This window comes from Podarcis vaucheri (genome assembly GCF_965113315.1).
Source record: "Podarcis vaucheri genome assembly, chromosome: 6".
Lineage (NCBI taxonomy): Eukaryota > Metazoa > Chordata > Lepidosauria > Squamata > Lacertidae > Podarcis > Podarcis vaucheri.
In genome coordinates, this window is record NC_138764.1 from 61,341,725 (window position 1) to 61,355,241 (window position 13,517).

At 44.1% G+C, this 13,517-nt stretch overlaps 1 protein-coding gene across 2 annotated transcripts in view; it reads right to left on the reverse strand.

Moving 5' to 3' along the window:
- GRM4 (glutamate metabotropic receptor 4) overlaps nt 1-13,517 on the reverse strand; it is a 292,534-nt gene that overhangs the window by 28,473 nt on the left and 250,544 nt on the right. For both annotated transcript variants that reach the window (XM_082226841.1, XM_082226842.1), the window contains exons 8-9: nt 13,036-13,172; nt 10,955-11,890 (exon numbers count right to left, since the gene is read on the reverse strand). In XM_082226841.1, coding sequence (XP_082082967.1) covers nt 10,955-11,890; nt 13,036-13,172 — 1,073 coding nt within the window. The remainder of the gene's footprint in view (nt 1-10,954; nt 11,891-13,035; nt 13,173-13,517) is intronic.

The following is a 13,517-nucleotide window of genomic DNA, read 5'->3' on the forward strand; positions in this document are numbered from 1 at the left end:
CTGAAATGATTGTGACTGGATGGTATTTTCCTGATTTGACCTGAATTCTTAAGAAACTGTTAAACATAACACTTCTGCATTTACAGCTTCTCCCACCTATTTCCTGAGTTTGACTGCAATCCAATGGTCACTGCAGCTGCAAACCATCATGATAAATGTCCAAAGTTAACGAGTGAAACATCAGTGCATCATCTCCAGACCAAGCACAAGTGTTAGGCGATGAACTTTATTTCAGAATGTTTCTGTTCCATTCAATAAACATTCCCCAACAGCTTCCTGGGCCTCTTGTCATAAAATTATCTGGATCACACACTTTAACTTCTGTGGACTCCTACATCTCATCTTCTAAATATGGGCATCTCAATTAAGTCTGCCCAAAGTAGCAACACATTTTCTTCTTAATAGAGAGTTTGATGCCCCTTCACTTCAGGCGTTTTCTCCCTTGCTTCTAACTTAGGAAGCTCCTGCCCCTGTGCTGGCAATTAAACACTGCTGTGTAAATGCATCCTACTGCTATCTTCCTTCAACACAATTGGGCTATTACCTAGGCTTCTTAATACTCATTGTTTTCCCCCCTCTTTAGTTCAGCTTTAATGCTAATTAATAGTCAGTTTTGAATTTGCAGAAACAAATGATACAACAGCTGCTAGAGTCCGTCAACACCAAACAATAACTAGTGTTTGGTGCACATACTATGAGATGTGGTAACACAGGGGTGTGCAAGTACCTCCATTTATTAGAAATTATCTCTCTCCTCACATCTGCCTGCTAGGCTAATGTAGATCAAGGATGGGGAATCTGCAGCCCTCCAGTTGCCTTTGGTTTCCAACTCCCACCAGTCCCAGCCAGCATGGTCAATGGTCAGGCATGATAGGATATGTACAAAAATAACCAGGGGACCTTCATCTCTGATGTAAATATTTCACATAGAAAATGGCAACCCCAATGATATTACAATTGTGTTACACAGCTGAAAATGGCACAATATAAACCAGGGGTAGGCAACCTAAGACCCCATTGCCTTCTCAATCCGGCCAGCGAACGGTCCATGAATCAGCGTGTGATGCACCTCTGGGTTGTTTGTGGGGCCTGCTTGGTGTTTTAATGTGAGTAGAATGTGTGCTTTTATTTAAAATGCATCTCTGGGTTATTTGTGGGGCATAGGAATTCATTCATTTTGTTTTTCCAAAATGTAGTCCAGCCCACCAAATGGCCTGAGGGATGGTGGACTGGCCCATGGCTGTAAAAGGTTGCTGACCCCGTTATAAACAAAGCCTTTTTGTGGGGATATGCATCAATAACCCTGATTTTTTTAGTCCTCCTTTGCCTGGAATCAAAATGATGCTTTCAATATGCTATGAAATGCAAGAAGAGTGAATTAGACCCGACTGAGAATGGACCCCTTTTGGGTGGATAGCCATGGAAATTCCCATCTCCCACCACCACCACCACCACCAAGCTTTTTCCATAATCCTAGCAACATTTTTGATATTGGCAACTGCTTCCATCAGTCAGAAGTCCTGGAAGATTTCAGTCACTCATCTATACTTCTTTTTGTCCTATGATTTCTTAGGATGGGTAAATGATTTCTACAAGCTGACATTGGCTCTGATTAAGCAGTAGACAGCGGGGGGTTTTGAGCAAAGTGCTGGGACAAAAGAAAAACCTCTCAGACCCACGCCTAGAAGGCACAGAAAAAAATGGAAGCATGGATGGCCGTTAGTTACACTTCATCCAGGTTTGGTAGAGTTAAAGGTAAAGGTAAAGGTACCCCTGCCCATACGGGCCAGTCTTGACAGACTCTGGGGTTTGTGCGCCCATCTCACATCTATAGGCCAGGGGCCAGCGCTGTCCGGAGACTCTTCCGGGTCACGTGGCCAGCGTGACAAAGCTGCATCTGGCGAGCCAGAGCCGCACACGGAACGCCGTTTACCTTCCCGCTGGTAAGCGGTACCTATTTATCTACTTGCACCCGGGGGTGCTTTCGAACTGCTAGGTTGGCAGGCGCTGGGACCGAGCAGCGGGAGCGCACCCCACCGCGGGGATTCGAACCGCCGACCTTTCGATCGGCAAGCCCTAGGCGCTGAGGCTTTAACCCACAGCGCCACCCGCGTCCCTTGGTAGAGTTAAGGGGACATAAATATATAATAGTTACTATGCACATTTGTTTTACTTGTAGTTCCACTGCATCTTGAGTGGTAAACATCTCAGGGAGTTAACTAGCCTTGGACAAGACTGTACAAAACTCAAAGTGGGCTGGGAAATAACTGGCTACAGTCTTAAATGGGCCTCAAAGAAAGGATCTGAGGAGGCTGTGGGATGTCAATTCTCACAAAAGGATCAAAGTGCTGTGATAACAAAGATTTTGCAAGAGAATAAAGCATTCTTTGCTCAAAGCTGATGCTGAAAGCAATAGACAGATATGTTACAGATCTTATAAATTCAACTGTGGAATGCTATCCCCAGGGAGGCTCGCCTGGCACCTTCATCACATATCTTTAGGCACCAGGCAAAGATGTTTCTCTTCAACCAGGTGCTCAGCTGTTTAACATTCTATGGCTTTTTAAATGTGTTTGTGGGAGGGGTGGTTGGTTGCTTTTTTGTTTTGTTTCATTATGTATTTTGTATTCCCATTTTGCATTTTTCTGGGATATTTGGATGAAGGGCAGTATACAAATTTAATAATAATAATAATAATAATAATAGTAAAATGGCTAGTGCTTTTTTTCCTATTTTTAAGCAAATCTAGTTTTAAGCTGTCCCCCTTACAACAGTTAGCAATGACAAGCTGTCCAACTGAGCAGGTTTGGTATCTCCCAAGGAGAAGAACTCTGGTTGGCTACATTGAGAAGGATGTTTGTTCCTGATTACACACAAAGAGCAGAAAACCTCAGCAAGGTGGTCTGTTGTGTGGGCTCCAAAGGGAGCCAGGAACATTGTTACGATAGCCTCTAATCAGCTTGTTAGCTGCCTAATAGAAGAGGAACACTGTATATTACAAGCCCCCAAAGTGAGGCAAAGCTTCATGTCGAATTGCAACTTGACAGCTAGCTTTCGGCAGCCCTAAATTATCCCATGACAAGCTGCAGTGAGGAGGTGAGCAACCTTGCGCATAATCTACAGTCATTATCATTTCCATCTTTATTACCCACAGTATGCTGAGCACATTAAACTAGCTTTAAGGGAGCTTTTGTTTTGGGAAATAATTTCTTAGGAAACCTGCTTTCTTGTTAGCATCTCCTCTGCCATTTCATCAAAATGGAAACCCTCCTCCATTTGTGTTTTCATCCCCCTGTCCTTTTTATTTTTTTTTAGTGGACAACCTTAGCATGACACCAGATTAATTTTGGACCATAAGATTGATCAGCAACTGAAATCACATGCATGGGTTGGAGCTGAGATCCAGATCTAACAATGCACCACACTGGTCTCATGGCATATCCTCACAAAGAAAAATCTTGCTTGATGTGCACAGGCAGATCCTGTTCTTGGGGCTTAATTTGAAACAAGGCTCAGAGCCAGAACTAGTTCTGAATGCCAGAAGCATGGCCTGGAACACATTCATAAATAATAAGGATGAGTGCAATTGAAGTGGAGCATTTGCCCCTATTGCTAGAGGCTGCTTCGCACGTGACATTTTTTCATGTCTACACACAGAACACTTTATGCTGTATACCCCACAAAGTCATGTATGAATTCTCAAGTGTGAATCTTCAGAAAATCTGCTTTCACCACTGTGTGAAGAAGTACACAGTAGCACAGTTTACACAGCTAGGATTAATGGTAAGGCCTTCTAGATGACAGTTGCTTCCAGATACAAAACCAGCATCTATTTATTTCCTATACTATAATAACCCACTATAATAGAGCTGGCTAACCTGTGGCCCTCAAGATGTGGCTGAATTATGACTTTTACCAGCCCCAGCCAGCATGGCCATTGGCAAAGGATAATGGGAGTTCTAGTTCAGTGCCATGTGGAGGGTCGCAGGCTAGCCACACCTACACTAAAAACTCCTTCTTTTGTGTGGCATGAAACTTAATGGATGCTATTTCAGGTGCTTCCAGATGGGTGTTTATTGTGGAATGTGTGCTGCTCACGCTTGCAATTCTTTTGCAGTATCCAATCGGCAACAAAACGCCAGTTCCTGTTCTCCCTTCCCCATTTAATCTGGATTTATCCTGGAGAAAATCCCAAAACTTAAAATAAACAACATAGCAAGTTGTCCATTTGCTATGTCTGCATGACCGTTTGCAGTATTACAGTAAGCTCCCATCTGGAAGCACCCTTCCCCAAAGCTTTGGTTGAATCGGTAAAAGCCGAGCACATCAGGGGCATATTTAGTGCACAGCTCTACTGAAAGCATGAGACCGTTAAGTGTCACTTAGGCAATATAGAAAAGAGGCAGAGAGATACCATAGATACCACAGAGAAACAGATAATTACTATATCAGACTCTATTTTTTTTCCTTTTTGGAGATTGTATCTCACCCACACGGCTTGCAAAATGACACTTGTAAAGGATAACAGACACCTAGAGTAACACATACACACACACAGCAATTGAGAATGTTTCATTCTGTTCTTCCAAGCAGAAGCCTACAAGCCACACATTATGAAGTGTAGGAGTAAAAACTGCATGGGCTGTGGTTCAGCAATGCTAGCAGCCACCAGGCACACCTTGAGAAGAATCTTAAGTGAAGATGAGCAATAAAGGCACTTGCTGCTATACCTGGAGGACGAGGAGGAGGGGCTGTAGTTACTGTAGGACACAAGCAGCACAGTGGCATTGGCCCTACTTCTGCAGCTTGAGAAAGCAACTGCCTCTCTCTAGCTAAGAGGAGAGAGCAGTAGCTGGCAACTACATTTTTAAAAGGCTGTGTGCCATCATAATGTGCTGCCACCTCCTATAGAGGATCATGGCAGCCACAGAGCCTCTCAATTTACCATACTATATTACAATGTAATCAGAGGCACCAACTTCTCAAGATGATTGAGGGGGCATGACGTGACATCCTGACATTGCACAAGCACTGTCCTGGCCTCGTGCCTGCAGTGTCACATGACATCTTGATGTCATGTGCACAATGTTACGCAACATCCTGACGTAGTGCAAGCAACGTTGTGAGGAGCCAGGGGGTGGAGCTGAATGCCCTCTGAACATTGAGGGGCCCTGGCCCCCTCAAAAAGAAACATTGGGAAGTCCAAAGTGCCTCGGCCCCCAGGAGCTGGCACCTATTAACGTATTTTAACTTTATGCACATGTCGGACTATGGCCCAACAAAGATGGTAGTGCTCAGCAGACATTTGGGGTGTCTACAGGTAACAGTGGGTTCTTGTCAGTCCAAGGACTCATGCAGCTCCCCAGAATTCCTTTCTGCTGATGTTGGGCTTCAAAAGAACATTTCATTGTTCTTTTGCGGTGGGAAACTGCCGCATAGAGTTTGCTAGAAATTCAGAAGCAACTAATGGGTTAGAGAGCTCATTCCATGCACCATCATAGCTATACAGATATGTAGATGCTCCACTGATAGAGAAAGACCCCTCTAAATAGAGCTTAGTAGAGGGGAAAGCTTTATCTCAAACATGGGCTCTAGACTAACTTGCATGAATACAGGAGGCTAGTTTAAAAGGTATGAGACTGCTGGTCCATCTGGTTGAGTATTGTCTATACTGTCTGCCAGCAGCTTTCCCTCCCTTAGAGAGGGAGTGTTTCCCCACCCTACCTGGACGGGAGATGCCAGAGTTTGAACCTAGGACCTTCTGTATGCAAGGCAGATGCTCTTCTGCTGAGTTATGAACCTTACCTAAGGTTCCAGTTACAGATAGGTAGCCGTGTTGGTCTGCCATAGTCAAAATAAAAAAATTCCTTCCAGTAGCACCTTAAAGACCAACTAAGTTAGTTCTTGGTATGAGCTTTCGTGTGCATGCACGTGTATCTGAAGAAGTATGCATGCACACGAAAGCTCATACCAAGAACTAACTTAGTTGGTCTTTAAGGTGCTACTGGAAGGAATTTTTTTATCTTACCTAAGGTGTTAATGTTCGAATAACGTAAGTCCAACTTTCTCTAGAGTACGCAGAAATAAATAGCCACATGGTCCTCTAGATCCCAGCCTTTTGTCTTAGGCAAAATTATAGATTCATAGAATTAAACTCCCCAGCTTTTTAATGTGTGTGTGTACACATACATACATACGTACACACACACACCAATATAGTAAGAAAAGTTGCTATTGCAAAAGATGAATACAGCATACTAGAAGGATCACTCATCCATTTAAGTAGGGTTGGTATGGAAACCCCTTAAAATCCACATTAATGCATACAGTTTTTGCCCAGCACCAGTGACTGATGGACTGCATCCACATCCTCCCTAATAAACCTGTATTTACAACAGATTTATACAGATGTCAAGAGACATTAGGTCAGGGATGCTCAGGGCCCAAAATAATGCCTTTCCTTGTGTTGCTAATAGAGCATGAAGGGACAGATTCTCACCAGGGCCAAAGCAGGCCTCACAATCTCCGGCATTAGGCCGCTCTACACCAGCTGTGCACCAGGCTTAATGCACTTCCTTTCCCACTGCTTGCCAAGTTGTGTTTAACATTGGATTAGCTAATGCGATTCCTCCGGGTCACGTTCTAGCTCAACCTGATCTGCCACTGAAGACAAGGCCCTGGAGAGCTTGTGACCAGAATGAGGGAATTATTTTGTTTCTTAGCCTTGCTGCTGCAAGACGCGCCACTTCTCCCACAGCAGTGGAATCTGTCATGGGAGCTCAGTGTTGCCAAAACACCCAGGTGTTAATTAAATTCCCAACTACGCAGTAATCGAGTGGGGAAGCGCACAGTTCAATGAGTGAGCAGTAGCTCTTGTCTTTCTCCCTCAGCCAGATTACTTGTGCTGATAACACAGGCTGGAATATGCAGGGAAAATCCTCTAGACTAAATTAGTGCAGTGCTGGTGAATGGTGCCAGGTGGCTCTGTACATTTTAAACCATTTAAAAAATAAAAATATATATCACATTGCAGGGACAGGAGAGGCAGTTTACCACAGCCTTAACTGACCAGAAGGGGCAGCCTTCTCCAGCAAGGAGATAGGAACAGAATGTAAGAGCAAAGAAGTATTCAGGGTTGTTTCAGGCAAAAGGCATGAAAGCTGAGTGCCAGGTTCTCTTGTATGGCCTTCCTTGACAGTCTGAAGAGAAAGCTCACAGGTGTACTAGAAATGTGGATTGCTTTGCTTTCTTATTACATTTTGAGCAAAACTCTGCAAGGCTCCAGGGGAGACCTGCAACCTGGATAGAATGGCCACTTTCACACTGGAATAACAAAAAGGCAAAGGAGGACAGAGGCTTGCATAAAAGTTGTGTGTGCTCATTTATAAGTATGCATGCAAATTATGAAAGAAAACTATAATTTAAACAGAAATGGAATATATTTCTGTTTAAACTGAAATGGAATACAAACAGAAATGGAATACAATGGAGGGCCTTCTCGGTAATGGTGCCCACCCTGTGGAATGCCCTCCCATCAGATGTCAAGGAAATAAGCAGCTATCCTATTTTTAGAAGACATCTGAAGGCAGCCCTGTTTAGGGAAGTTTTTAATATTTAATGCTGTATTGTTTTTAACTCTCGATTGGGAGCTGCCCAGAGTGGCTGGGGAAACTCAGCCAGATGAGCGGGGTATAAATAATAAATTATTATTATTATTATTATTATTATTATTATTAATTATTTTTATTATTATTATCATCTCTCCGCAATGGGAGAGCAATGTGACTGAGCAATCTGTGTGCCTACTGCTGTCCAGGGTGCTAACTGCTGATGGGCAACTTCAAGGCCTGTGCTCTTCCTTCCCATGGTTCTTTATCTTCAAACCAGGCACCCCTTCAAAGGACTGTAAAGCTGGACACATGGCCACCCTAACCTGAGACCAGCATAAAGGCTTACCTCCTGCAACACAAGCACCCAAAGCCCTACAAAATCAATACTTCTATGCCAGTTGCATCAACTCATCCTCTGATAGCATCACAGCTTTCCTGGCTCAGCCAGACCAGCCATAATCATGCTTCCTACCTCTGGCCCCTGGTTTTTGTTTCCCCAATTCAGTAACAGACCTCCAACCCATTGACCCTATCTCCTATTTCTATTTTGACCCATCTGTGTCAGACAGAGACCTTACTGCTGAAAAGCTGTATCCCAGGACTAAGAGAAACTCTAGTCAGGCAAAGTAGCCTCGATTATTACTCTGTAATATCTCTGATATAATACAGGAGGCTGATTTGCATGAACAGTCTCCTTAAAGAAGAGGCTTCATTGAAATGCATTGGGCCTAATAAAAAATATATCCAGTTCATCTTGGCGGTCTCTTTTTCAGCTGTTTTCTATGCTGATGCCTTCCTTTCCTTTTCTCTTTCAGGAAAAAGAAAGCAAGTGCTGGGTACACAGGGGCTATGAGCAGTCCAGACAGGAGCCATTTGATCTTTACTCAAACAACAGGAGCTGGGCCAGATAGTTTGAGACTCTGTAGTGCCACATAGAATGATTCTGTAATATCTCTGATATAATACAGGAGGCTGATTTGCATGAACAGTCTCCTTAAAGAAGAGGCTTCATTGAAATGCATTGGGCCTAATAAAAAATATATCCAGTTCATCTTGGAGGTCTCTTTTTCAGCTGTTTTCTATGCTGATGCCTTCCTTTCCTTTTCTCTTTCAGGAAAAAGAAAGCAAGTGCTGGGTACACAGGGGCTATGAGCAGTCCAGACAGGAGCCATTTGATCTTTACTCAAACAACAGGAGCTGGGCCAGATAGTTTGAGACTCTGTAGTGCCACATAGAATGATTCTGCCCCTATGTGTTAGGCAAAGACTAGAATTACAGCATTGTAATTACAGCAACACTGATGCAAAGTAGACGTAGCAGATAACCGGACAGTAAATGTTTAATTTGTGCATGCAGGGGTGCTATTTGGTTTTTTGACCCTCTTATTATGCTTTCATAATAAATGAAGAGAGAGGTGGTGCCAGAGCAAGTAGTGTAAAGATGTAGGCAGAATTAAGCTGAATGCCTATTGCTGGGAATCACAAGTGGAGAGAGCTGTTGTACTTAGCTCCTGCTCGTAGGCTTCTGCTTGTGCAAACAGGATGATGGACTAGACCCAGCTCTTCTTGGGTTTTGAAAGATCTGGCCCTTTCTAACAGCGACAATATATTAAATGATTACTTTTGGGCTGATGGGAGGCAAGGAAAAACACAAGGAACTATTCAGAGAAATGCAGAAAATGTGTATGTTTGATGGCCAACAAATTACAAGGGCAAAGGAGTAATGTAATTTGTTTCTTCGTCCTTTTTGGATAGGCTAAATGTCTAGGAAATGCTGCTCAACATTCGGAGTTCCTCTCTACTAAGTGACAGGCAAGAATTGCCTTCATCTGCAGCTTACTGGGGATATCCTCAGGCTTACAAGCTCAAGGCCCATGAGGTGTGCCCTCAGTTAACTTACACTCTTCAGTGAGCATCAGTCCTCTAGGAACCATGGATGGCTTCAGTCACTATGACCTGTGCTTGTGGTTGCCAGCAGCCTTACAGCTGGCAGCAGCTCTTACCAACAGTGCATCCACATTTCAAGCATTAAGAATAACTTCAGCAGTAAAAGCTTGCCTGAGCAGGCTGGGTTTTTTCTTCAGGGATTGGATCTATAGGAACACACAGATGTATAACTTGCTCCCACAATCAATACCACATGTCTTCTTGGGCCATGTTATCCCCTTCCATCCTGCACTGCAGTTAGAGACAGTTTCATTTTTCATTTTATTATATTTATATCTCCCCGTTTTCTCCATCTATCCAGGCACTGACTTTGCTTCAGTAAGGTGATACTTCATGTGCCTTGAGACCATGATCAATTGTGCAATGGACACATGTGCATATCTGCACGTGATACTATTAGAAGATCTTCCCATGCCACATTGTTTATCATTTCAGAAAACCTTTTGGTGCTCCTGCTGGTAGCCACAAAACTTTGACAGCAGAAAACTTTGGGCAGCAGCTAAATTATTCCAGCATGATCCGCTATCCTATTACCAACACCTTTGGGAGCAAGAGAAACAAAGATGCAGACTGAAATTATTCCATCAGGATTCCAGAAGCAAGTGCTTTCAGAATCCAAGAATGTCTATCTGCTATTACATAGCCTTGTTGGGCTAAAGACAGGCTGCTCTCTCCTGACAGATATATCCCTGTGCATTCTTTCAAGTCAACTCATATTCTTCATTAAGCATAGTCAAAATTAGGGCAAATTTGCATGTAGTTGTTTATCATGCATGATTTACTCTGCTTTTGTCAGCTCTTCCCCTGAACACTTACAAGCTCCTCAAATACTTCCTCCAGCTTTTGATAAATCAGAAGGATGTGTTTCCAAGTTTATCTGCTCAGCCATAAAAATGTGAAAGCTTGGGTTCTCAGAATGTTGTGTCCTGTGTCCAGTATACCAAACTGCATTTGCAGCAGTGCAGTGGCACAAGTGTAGAATATACTAAGACCTACCTGTGGACCACAGTTCAAGACACCTTGGCTTAGGATTCAATAGCATACATTGCCTGTCTTCCACATGAAGCAAATGTCAAGGAGGCAAAGGAAAGAGAGTGGGGAAAGAGTGAGGAAATCACATTAGCACTGCGTTGGAAAGAAAATGGGAGAAGAGAATGTAGGAGGGGAAAATAAGGAAAAATGTGTCTAGTAGAGAGATAAATTGGGGAAGTAAAGAAAAAAGAAAGCAGCAGAGATTTGTGCAGGGAAAACCCAACAGAAAACAAGAGTAGTACCATTTCTACTGCACTAGGACACCAGCAGCCCAAATGTGTTTCATCACAAATGCACCTGAGAGTGAAACAATCAGACCTACCAGTCACCCCCACCCCATTTCTGCCCTTGCCCTTTCTTCATTACCTTCTCTGCCGACTGTGATGTCCCAAAGAAGATAGGAATGAAAGCTAACCAGACGATGCAGGTAGTGTACATGGTGAACCCAATGGGCTTGGCTTCATTAAAGGTCTCAGGAACCCCACGGGTCTTTATAGCATACACAGTGCAGGTCACCATGAGCAGCATGCTGTACCCAAGCAAACAGATGAGGGAGAGGTCAGAAATGTCACACTTGAGAACCCCCCGGGCAAAGCGGGGGTCCGTAGTCCGTTGGTCCTCATAGTCGATGATGGAGTGTGAGGGGTCCACAATGAACCAGATGCAGACCCCCAGCAGCTGCAGAGAGATGAGGCTGAACGTGATGACCAGCTGAGAAGCAGGACTGATGAAGCGGGGGGCGCTGACCGACTTTTTGCCCTGCTCAAAGATGCGGTAGATGCGGTTGGTTTTGGTCAGCAAGGCAGCGTAGCTGATGCTCATGCCCAGCCCCAGGAAGACACGCCGCAGGGAGCAGGTTCCCAAGTCAGGCTCTGCAATCATCAGAAAAGTGGTGGCATAGCAGAGGAAGATGCCCGTCAGGAGCACATAGCTGAGCTCTCGCCCCGAGGCCTTGACGATGGGTGTGTCATTGTAGCGCACAAATGTCACCACCACAAAGAGGGTGGCAATGATGCCCACAATGGCAATGAAAACGGGCACCACAGCCCAAGGGGAGCTCCACTCAAGCTTGACGATGGGGATGGGGATGCAGCCAGTGTGGTTTTCGTTGGGGCGCTCGCTGAGCCGGCACACCTTACAGTGGAACTCGTCCTGCTGATACTGGTATCCATCGCAGCGCTCACAGTGCCAGCAGCACGGGATGCCCTTCACCAGCTTCTTCCTTTCACCCGGCCTGCATGGCTGGCTGCAGATTGAGGTGGGCACACGGTTGCCTCCCCCAGGCCAATGCAGGCGCTCCATCTGCAGCAGAGAGAAAGCAAGAATCTCACCAACCACCATGAACTAACATGGCATGAGCTGGGTCACAGCAGGGGCTGGTGTCAGCTTCCCCCGCCAACTCTGCAAAACACTTACTCTAGTCTATGCCATGTCCAGCCATTCTAGCATTGCTCCCTCTGATTCAGTAGCAGTTTCAGGTGTGAGGAACCTGTGGTCCTCCTGATGTTTTTGGACTACAACTCCCATCATGCCCAACCATTGGCTATGCTGCCTGGGGCTGGTAGAAGTTGCAGTCCAACAACACCAGGAGAACCACAAGTTTCCAACCCTAATTTAGTTTCTCACCTCTATCAGCTGTGCATGAAATGCTACTAATTCAAGCTTAGACACTCCTGTTCTTCAATTCCAACCTGATATCATGTCACAGAGTAAGTGCTGCTGCTAGTCAAACCACTGACACTAATTTTACTGAACTAACTCAACTGTTCATGTTCTACATGGTCTAATACATCTCTCATTTCCCTCCTTCACAGTTCCTCATATTTACTACAGACCTGCAATTCCACACTGCAGTTTGTTGCCCCTTCCCCTTGATAGGTTAATTTTTGTCTTGATACTCAGCCAACTCTGAATTAGACCTGAAATGAAACTTTGCACAATTTTAGAATTCCACAATATTTCAGATTCTGGATTTGTTTACTGTCAAATTTTACTGTTGAAATTCAGTTCTGCTGAACAGTCAACCATGAATAAACACTTTGTCCCATTAACAAATCGGGAGTCTTAAATTAAAGATTTGCAAAATTCTTCCCAATTGAGATTGTGGCCTTAAATCTTAAGTCTTGCTGGTGAATTGTTGCTAACATACCCATAAATTTGTCAAGTGCAATACTTTTTAAAGCATGTGTTCCCATTAAAAATCCAGTTTTCTAGTGTGCATATGTTGGGCTGTTGCAATGAAAGAGATCAGAGAGAAACCAGAGCTAAATGCTTTCAGAAATCTCTCTGTATGATATTAATGATGTCTATGTATAAGGATAATCCCATTTAAACTAGAGCCCTTGAGCATACAATAAGTACATATCCATTTCCTAATTAAAACACTGGAGCTTCAGAGTAAAAGCTTATTCCCTTCAGTGTTCAGGCAAATCTAAGATCTTGCTTACTTTTAAGTTCAGATGATCAGCCCAGTGCCCAATAACTTTGTACTCAGGTGTAGTGTTCTTGATCTGGTACTGGTAGATGTCATAGCGGCCTGGGGCATCTCCATTCTCATTGAATGTCACAGGGGTCCCAGCAATACCTGCAACACACAAAGCATTCAGTCTCAGAAAGAAATACATTGCTGGTTTGGGCTGTATATTTGATCTGCCAAAGGTAAGTTTGTCCCTTTTCTTCTCCTAGAAGCAAATGCACATGCACACATATACATGGGAATCCTGAGTGCGATCCATCCAAAGTACATTCAGTCATTCATTCATATCTCACCTTTCATACATAGCTCTCCATTTTATTATCACAACAACCCTGTGAGGCTGAGAGTGAGTAACTGGCCCAAGGTCACCCAAAGAGCTTCATGGCTGGATGGGGATTTGAACCCTGATCCCACAGGTCCTAGTCCAACACGCTAACCACTATACCACACAGG